Raw genomic sequence first — 9,477 nt, 5'->3', positions numbered from 1 at the left:
ACTCCAACTTGTGTGTGTAATTTAACACAACTTTTGGTGGTGCTTAGTATTACATTATATTATAGTATTATATATTTAGAGAAAGATGTTTTATGTGATTGTCTTGATGTTTTTGTCTGACATATCGTCAGTTTGATGTTCTGGTCAAAAAGAAACAGTTTTGTTTCTTTTCTAACTATATTTCCTACAGTTGAATTGACAAATAAACCTAAACTTGAACATGACCTTGACCTCGAAATGAAAAATGACAGAAGGGGTCATTTCAAATGGTAATCTGGTAAATAATAGCCAGAATCCACTGGGGGGGGGCCCTGGGGCAAAAATGAGCTGTGGGCCCCTATTGATGGGGCCTCCACATTAGGTAATAATGCAGGTGTACACTATCATTTCGGTTTTTAATGCGATTTAGTGATGCATACACTATTAACAAACAAATGTGCAATTAAATTAATTAAACTAATAGTGACATGGTGAACCTGGGTTTACCACTTTGCCCAGCTGGTAATCTAGCCTTGATAAGAAAAATGATTATGTGAACATCCGTAATTTAAGTGAACTATGCAGATGCCTAACTGTGGCTACAGTAAACTATAGCGGTTTTTCAGAAATAGTTGTCGCATAACATGACACATTATCCAACAGTTATTTCATCCACTAATGTTTGTTAGCTCTAGTTTGTTCCTGCTTGCTGATAGATGTGCTATTACACAGTCATTAGCGCTTTTGTGCTAGCTGCTAGCTTTCATTTTCTGTATGAGGGTTTGATTTGCAGCACTGCAGTCACACAGTGACGCTCCTGCAGGTCTGTTTGTTCTGCTCTCCGGAAAACCGTCTCTGATTCCAACCAGCTGTTTCCCGCCTCACACAGACCAGCTGCGCGCACGCACACACACACGTAGTAGGCGGAGGCAGCAGCAGACACACACACAAACACACAGACAGACAGAGACACGTAGTAGGCGGAGGCAAACAGCCACACACACACACACACATTGGAGGGAACCCCATCAGCTGTGGGAAGCAACACAGCTTGAACTTACTTTTATTTTTCTAACTCTAGTCTTCAGATTGCCAGATTTTGAAGCTATATTTTAAGATATGCGCCATTGAGGAGTACAGCGAGAGCTCTGCGCTAAAAACGTACATCATTATATTTTAACAAGGACAGCAGTGGAGGAAGGAAAAAAAAAACAGAAAACACGGACTACAGAAGGTGGCTTCGACAGCATGGAATATTTCATGATGCCGACAGAGAAGATACCGTCCTTACAACACTTCAAGAAGACGGAGAAGGATGTTATTGGAGGTCTCTGCAGGTGTGTGGCTAGCTATTTTTTTGTTGATACGAAACTGCACGCACAATTCATCCCTCATGTGGCTGTAGTGTGTGTGTGATGCAGTCTGACTTTAGTTAGCATGCTAGGCGTTAGCTTCGCTGCGATATATTGGAAGCAGGAGCATGGTTGTAGAAATTAGCAGCTTGTTGGCCAGCTGCTGCTGTTGGCGGCGAGGACACGGGGTAATTTAACTCATGTTATTACATTTGCTGGCCGACATATATGTACTAACCCACAGGGCATATTTGCAGCCATTCAGCTCGGAAATATGTAAATCAGCGAGATGAAATCGATACATTCGCGTCCAGTTGAACACCAACCACGTGGTAGATAACGTGTTGCCCGCCGCTTTGCTGCTATACACCAAATCACATGTTTGTCACGATACTCCTCGCTGTTTCCACCGAATAACTTGTATGTGTAATGTATTTCTATGTAAATTAAATACAGGTGCCTAAAATGGGGTTCGGGCTATGCTATATGCGTAGTTAAATAATGCTCCGCGCAGCAGCCATGGCTGTGTCGTGTGCTACAATTAGCTTAGCTTGGCTAACTCGTTAGCTATAACAACGCACTCGATTCTAACCGTATTGTGTATGTATTGACTTATTTTTACCCATATGTACCAGCTTGTTCAACTGAAACACGTCGTCAAAATGTAACGACGGACACAAATCTACATCCGTTAGTAGCAGGTCAATGTGTATTTGCTAGCTTAGTGCTAACGGTAGGGTAGAAAGCATTGTTCTCCATGATGCCAGGGGGCCTGCTGCTGCTGCCGCTGCTGGCGGAGTCACATTTCATTGCTGCTGCTGCCGTCCAGACTTCCAGACGCGCCCTCCGGCGGCCATGTTGAAGGTCCGCAGCTCCTGGCAACGACGGCTGACAACAGCTGATTTCAGCTCTGAACTTTAAAAAAACTCCGACACGTTTCACCGGTGTGGGATAGATGATTTGTGTCAACAAGCAATAGTATAAGATGTATTTTACTCATCCCGAAGTAAACATTTGTGCATAGGAAGCTATATGTACACAATTTATGTGTGGCATGGATATACTTTATTTATATATATATGTGTGTGTGTGTGTGTGTGTGTGTGTGTGTATATATATATATTCACATATATATATATATATATATATGTATGTGTGTGTTATATGTAATATGTAAAAGGCACACCTTTTAATATTTATGCCTTAGTGATGATGGACGGATATCGATCTTTGATTGACATTTACAAAACTTAAATTGATCATCTTTTATTCTGTAGTTAATTGTTTCGCCACACTGTACATTTGAAACCACTATGGGACAAAACTCCTTCATTATATTTCTTAAAGCCCCCTTGAACATCTCACATTAAGTGAGCATGTGCACAATAAATAACTTTTGAGGGATGAAATGGCCAAATTAAGCCTTAAATGTTGCTTATGCTCCTCAGTCTGCGTACATTCATTATAAAGGGTGTAACCAGTAGATTAAGATACATTTAAGAGAACCGCTCCCAAAGCTTTCAAAGTTAGATAAAATTGAGGCATGAAATAAAGCAATTTAAGGACCCATAGCTTATTTTAGAAGGAGTGTGCATACATCATAATGGTGTTTTTATGTTATTTTTAGGATGTTTGCTCTGTTTTTTAGCTTTTAGTTAAGCTGACGTAACTGGCTTGTAGACACACCGTTTGTAATCAAATCAGATTACTGAATTTAGCACTGAACTTTAGAGTATGACTGCACACCCACACACTCATCTTTTGTAGAAAATAACTATTTAGAGCCAGGTGAGCTGTGTCCTCTGACCTTTTTCATTTCGATAACATCCCAGATCTGGTTCTCGAGGTTTGTTGTCTTCTTGTCACCGTGGTACTTGTAAGGCTTAATGGTTCGCGTATTTCTCTCCCTGAGTAAATAAGACAGAGGAGGTTTTGCCACCATAACATCCAACCTCATGGGGTGGAGGTGTGTGAGGGGGCACTGAGTTCGGCCAAACTCGAAGACCTCCAGGCAGCTTGACTGAGGAATTTATATAGGTCGGGACTACAGCCTAATAAAGTTCCAGGTTTAAGGAGTCCATGTCAGAGATCAGCTCATTGCAATTTTTAATGTTGCTGTTTGTTTATTCATTTGGCTAAGAATAGCAAATTTGTTTCAGAGGTGTGTGCTGATTGTGCAAATTAAATTTTTTCCACTTTCACATTATGTCACCTTTTAATTTAGCTGCATTACCTGTGACGTTAACAGCTTGTTAAAATTATTTGTAAGGAGAATCTTTCTTCCTTTTCCCAAAAACCTGAGCAAGAAGAAGGATCAAATGTGCGTCAGAGAGGAGCTTATACGTTCTCATTGGACCCAAAGCCTTCATGGACAGAATAATGATCGTCTCTCTCCTTCTCCTCCCTCAGCCTGGCCAACATCCCCCTTAGTCCAGAGACAGCCCAGGACCAGGAGAGACGAATCCGCCGAGAGATTGCCAACAGCAACGAACGCCGGCGCATGCAGAGTATCAACGCAGGCTTCCAGTCCCTCAAAACACTCCTGCCCCACACAGACGGAGAGAAGCTCAGCAAGGTGCAGAAAACTGACGCATAGAAAAGATCTCCCTTGTGACAGCGTTGATCACGACACATTACGACAAAGCTTGTTTTGTGAGAATGTCAAAGTTATTTGTCCATGCGCTGTTCTCACATTCACTTTTTTTGGTCCGTCCCTGCCAGGCGGCCATCTTGCAGCAGACAGCGGACTACATCTTTGCCTTGGAGCAGGAAAAGACACAGCTCCTGGCACAGAACAACCAGCTCAAACGCTTCATCCAGGTAACAGCATGTGCCATTTTCATCACAATTGTGTCTAGCCCATTTTATAGAGATATAGAGAGATACAGTGTCTCATGAGAAAACATTTCCCTGTCTGGCTCAAGTCTGCCTCGGGAAAAAGTCACTCTTCTGTAGGCTGTGCTTCGCTGGGCCGTGCCAGTGTGGGCCCTGTTATGTAGGGTACGGTTTAAATGTGGTGCAGGTGGGGGGTGTGATGTTGCATCATCTATCAGCTGATGATCACACAGCATATCAGGTAGTGCTGTTTATTAAATATCTTAGTGATTACCTATGCAAGTATCATTGCAGCCAAATTTTAATTTCATATTTGCACAGCTTGCAAGTGTTGGCAAAGACATTACAGTACTTTCTCAGTCTGTATGCAGCCATGTGAAAAATGTGTGTTTACCAGTCTCATTTGTTTACCACTCTGTTGGTTCACCTGGCATTTTATTTTATTTTCACACCGGTCATTTGTTCAACTCCGCACACACAGCATGTGCTGTTTTTAAATAGAGTGGAAACTCCTCAGATTGTGTGCTATGATAGTTGTGTTTTGCAGCACTCCCACCCACATGCTAAGTTTTAATATGTAAATATGCGTGTTGTCTGTTTTACATTTAACCATGTGTGGCCTCTCTGTCACTACAGGACTTTAGCGGCTCATCACCGAAAAGGAGGCGAGCAGAGGAGAAGGATGAAGGGATCGGGTCTCCAGACACGCTGGAGGAGGAGAAAATCGAGGAGCTGAGGAGGGAGATGTTAGAGCTGCGACAGCAACTGGACAAGGAGCGCTCTGCTCGTATGCAGATGGAGGAGCAGGTGAGACAAAAGGAGGAGCCGAGGTTCTTTATTACTCAGGTCCTTTTCCCTGTTCTTTACTTCAGTAGCGAAGGAGTAATTAGACTTAACAATAACAGTAACTTTTTGATTCTCAGACATTAAACTTCTCTCTCACTCTAGTCTGTGCTTATGACATTTTGATTGATTTGCGATTCTGTGTCTGTGCCAACTCAAACTAAATGCCAATGTGATGTATCATCACTATAATTGCAATTTGCAAGGACAATGTGGATAAGAGAAGTTATCCACATCACCAGGCTATGAAATGGTCATGTGGTCACAGTGGACATAAACTACCAAAATACCCAGGCTATTTATTTTTATTTTTTTCAGTCTTACCAGCCATTTCAGTATATGGGTCCTCTACGTGATTATCAGTCACCTTAACAAGGTGGTAGCGGGTGGCGTTGAAAGATTTACCAGTACACCAGCCAGTTGCTGATAAGCTCACATCCTGGATCTACCTGAACAGCAGGTTAAGACAAAGGGGATTGAACAGCTGGTGAAGACAAACAGGAACTTAAACAAGTAGTGAAAGAGGAAAGTAAACAGTAGAGGAGATGCAGTGTTGACATAGAAAGAGTCCAAATTGAGCTGGGCACTAATTCAGTGTTTTTGTTTAATAATACATTTTAATAGAACAATACTACATGATGCACAGGTGTTTTGTCTGAAGTCACAATAAAAAGCAAATGCAGCATACAATTTCTCTCAGAATTAAATACTACTGTTGTTACCATGCATTAATGTATTATTAACAAATCTTCAATTGTATCCATCTAATAGTTTTATTGTTCAATGCAAATTGTACACATTAGCATTCATTGATATTGTAATGTTAACTTTGTTTGAATTATATATTATTATATATTTATTTATGAAATAATTCAGAGGCCATGGATATGTTTTGAGCTGCCCTTAAATTGGTGCTTAAATGGTTCTTAATGTAATAAACACATACCTGTGTTTGTGTGCAGTTGCGATCTCTGGACACCCAGCTGCACCCAGAGCGTCTGAAGGTGATCACCCAGCAGGTAGAGGAGGAGCAGGCGCTCCTCCAGAGCCAGACGCTGTTACGGCTGCAGCAGATCCACTCCGCCGACAGACAAACACACAGTCCACAGGTCAGAAACACGCGCGCGCGCCAAACCTTAAGACACTGCAGTTTGCTCAAATGGCTTCTGCAGTGAGTCTTTTAAATCACTGGCCTATAAATGATGCAGAGCTCAGCAGTAACAGTTATATGTAAATACACACAGATGTAATTTAAAAAAAAAACACATTTTTATTTTGTTCATATTTTGTGTGTCCTCCAGGTGCTGGCTCCTCCCACTCCCCCTGCCCCAACCCACCACCCCACGGTCATCGTCCCAGCCCCAACACTAACCCAGCACCCCCACCATCACGTCACTGTGGTGACCATGAGCCCGTCTGTCCACACCAGCACTGTGTCCACGTCCAGACAGAACCTGGACACTATTGTGCAGGTAGGAGTTTGTTCATATCATTTCATAGTGTATTTTTTTTTTTTTTAAGAATTGTCTCAGTGGACTGAATATTTGCTGCAGCCTTCAGTGTTTTTCCTCCTCTGCTTTCAGGCCATCCAGCACATCGAACGCACTCAGGAGAGGAGAGCGAGCGCAGAGGAGGAGCAGAGGCGAGCGGTCATCGTTAGCCCCGCCCACGTCGCCATGGACACCGCCTGCTCGGACACAGACACCGACACAGAGGGAGAGGACTGCTCAATGAACTGATCCGCCCCATGAACTGGCACACACACACAAACAAACACTTAAAAAATACCTACTCACTGTAAGATTCCCTCCAGGAGCTTGACTACTTCAAAAAAAAAAAATCTTTCTTTGGCATTATCCAAACTCTTACATCCAGTGGTTAAGCTCTGTGTCAGTCTTGTACTGTAAAATCTCTGAAGATTGAAAACATGGTCAGGATGGTCAGCGTGCAGAGGAGGCCCTGTGGGGTTTCTGAAGGGTGTTTTTCAATGTCAGAGCCGGTCTGTGGCTACTTGAAAACTTGAGGGTCTCCTCGTGTAAAAAGCTATCAGCATCAGTCCGTCCTTGTGTTTATGTGTGCTACATACAGTCGCAGTATCACAGTTACCTGTCGTCACTGGCACGCTGACAGTATTATTTGTGCTGCAAATTGATGGAGTCGGTACAATGGAGAGTTGAATGTAATGACACAATAAGCAAGGAGCTCTTGATTCTGAAAAGGGACATGGAGTTGCATTTATTTCTTCCCCCAGTCTTAACTTAGGTGATATTCTAGTGCCAGTGGCCACGAAACCCAACTTAAACTACAACAGAAGGCATTTCTAAATTACAAAGTTTGGGAAAAATTCAAATTCAGTCACAAAGCTAATTTGAGGATAGATGTTGAATGAAATTATGTCTGATTTACTTGAAAAAAAAGGTTGTGTTTTTGATATCTAAATAAGCCCTTACAGAATAAGCTGTTGAACAATTTACATTGATCATCTTTTGTTTTGAATGTTTTTCATGTTTTTGTTGACTTTTTTTTTTCTTTCTGTCAGGGTTACTGAATGTTGAAGTTGAACATTTTGTTATATTGAGATTAACAACTTAAAATTGGAGGTTTGTCAGGTTTTCACAGGGAACCGGAAGCCTAGAGGTGAATTTTGCAAAAGTATGGATTTCAATTTAATTTGTTATCTACTGGCGACTGGTTGTTGTTGCACCCCTAACCAAAAAAAAACCCAGGATTTTAAAAAAAGAACCAAATGTTGGTTAATTGTCAGAACAGAAACAGCATTTTAGTGGGTGGTGTTAACTTAAAATCTTAGACAGTTTGACCGAATCAAACTTAGACCTTGCATATGAATTTATTGAAACAGATTAACATGATTCACACGCTCAGTTTGCATGAAGGCTTCCGGTTTTCCTCTAAAGACTTCCAGTCTATCTTCTGGTCTTGTTTTGTTGATTTCAGTGACTATGCACTAGAGTTTTTTGGTGTTTATGCAATTCCATCTTCAGTACATTTGTTGGTGTCACTTATACATGAGGTGAAGTTGTCTATGCACCGTTGATAGGTGTGTACATTACACCTACAGTATATGTATGAAACTTGACATGCTTGTATCAAAGAATGTAGTCTCTACTTGCAAGGTGCTCTTTGTCAACCTGGTGCTCTGCTGACCAGCAGTGAGCTGAGGCCCAAACCCTACATGTCATTTCACACTTGATCACGGTTATCTGAATTTTTTGCGAAATGATGTCATTTCCACATCTTGCTTAGAGAGCAGGGGAGCAGGGAGGAGTTGTGTCTGATTACAAATGGCAGCACATTTTGTGTTGTTTCATTGTGAGATTTGCTCACATAAATAGAAGGGGGGGAAAAACCCTTCAAAACATATGCTGGTCGCACCTGAATTCCAACCCAAAAAGCAGCATTTTGGAACTCAAGAGGATCGGCAGCTTTAGTTGGAAAACTAAGCACGAATTGATAGATCGATGTACGTTTTCACTGCATCAAATGCCAAAAAAAGTGCAAAACTCTAATGAAAAGCACTGAACTGAATTGCAGATCTCTCCCCAAATCCCCATCTCACTCTAAAATGCACCAAGTCTGTCCACCTCATGTTTTGTTGCTCATATTTCTCTTGGGAATTTGACTGGAAATCCCTGCTTGGAGCCTCCCTCCTGTCATACTCCATTTGATGTGCTGACTTGATGCTGTAAACATTCCTTTTATTTGGATTTGTATCTTTTGAACTCTGTTGCCAATTGAATGCATGTTACTAATTGCTGTTTTCTCTTTTCTAAAGCGGGACATTTGGTTTATTTTAATTTTTATTTTTTTTGCGGGTTTCCTCTCTTTTCATTAACACATGACTGATGCGTTCAGTGTGAAACTGTCTTGTGTGAGATGTGTGGACACTATTCACTCACTGACATCAATTTTATATCTGGTTAGACTAGTGTTTCTCATGCCAAACATGGAGGGAAATTCTCATATTTTGTTTGTGAAACTGGTGTTTTGCTGACAAATGTTAATCCACAGCCTGGATTTAGGCTGAGGTTTGTTATTGGTCAGCTGTCTTTTGGTGGGATTTGAGATATTTGATATGAAGCACTTGCTGTTCTGTACTGCCTGAATCAATGATGAGGAAGATATTATTTTGCCATTTTATTTTTTTTGTAAACTCTTTGCTGTGACACGACTCAACAGCTGTTTATTGTGTTCTGCTTTTCTGTCTTTTCATCTGTCTTTCTTGTCCTGTTTTCCATTTTTGGTGACAAGCATTTTTTTATATTTTTGTGACTTATATTTTTGTTTTGTTTTTCCCATCAGTCCAGGTCGATGAGAAGCTGTTATATTTTGTTTATAAAAACTTGGGTAAACAGGCCTTTGTAAAGATGAAAAAAAATAAATAAAATTTGTACTTTTTTTATTACACCCCTCTGCTTCCTAGTTTACTTAAAACTGTGCACAAAATGAA

General features: G+C 41.1%; 1 protein-coding gene across 2 annotated transcripts; it reads left to right on the top strand.

Moving 5' to 3' along the window:
• The first annotated feature begins 891 nt into the window (after positions 1 to 891).
• On the top strand, positions 892 to 9,434 carry LOC122873546 (transcription factor AP-4-like). 2 transcript variants are annotated; one of them, XM_044190363.1, is made up of 7 exons: positions 892 to 1,316; positions 3,741 to 3,906; positions 4,053 to 4,151; positions 4,803 to 4,973; positions 5,972 to 6,118; positions 6,311 to 6,481; positions 6,593 to 9,434. In XM_044190363.1, the coding sequence occupies exons 1-7, from the start codon at positions 1,228 to 1,230 to the stop codon at positions 6,746 to 6,748; spliced, it is 999 nt and encodes a 332-aa protein (XP_044046298.1). In that variant the 5' UTR covers positions 892 to 1,227; the 3' UTR covers positions 6,749 to 9,434. The 2 variants fall into 2 exon arrangements, with proteins under 2 accessions (XP_044046298.1, XP_044046299.1); XM_044190364.1 differs by lacking the exon at positions 892 to 1,316 and adding an exon at positions 1,384 to 1,519.
• The last annotated feature ends 43 nt before the right edge of the window (positions 9,435 to 9,477 follow it).

The sequence above is a fragment of the Siniperca chuatsi genome, linkage group LG3, assembly GCF_020085105.1.
Source record: "Siniperca chuatsi isolate FFG_IHB_CAS linkage group LG3, ASM2008510v1, whole genome shotgun sequence".
Taxonomy (NCBI): Eukaryota; Metazoa; Chordata; class Actinopteri; order Centrarchiformes; family Sinipercidae; genus Siniperca; species Siniperca chuatsi.
Note: the sequence above shows the minus strand (reverse complement) of the source record. Positions and strands in the feature narration are given on the sequence as shown.

Excerpts from the sequence above, each read along its gene's own strand:
- LOC122873546 (XM_044190363.1), top strand. The coding sequence starts at position 1,228 with ATGGAATATTTCATGATGCCGACAGAGAAGATACCGTCCTTACAACAC. Across the intron at positions 4,152-4,802 it reads AGCTCAAACGCTTCATCCAG|GACTTTAGCGGCTCATCACC; the intron begins GTAACAGCATGT and ends CTGTCACTACAG. Across the intron at positions 6,119-6,310 it reads GACAAACACACAGTCCACAG|GTGCTGGCTCCTCCCACTCC; the intron begins GTCAGAAACACG and ends TGTGTCCTCCAG.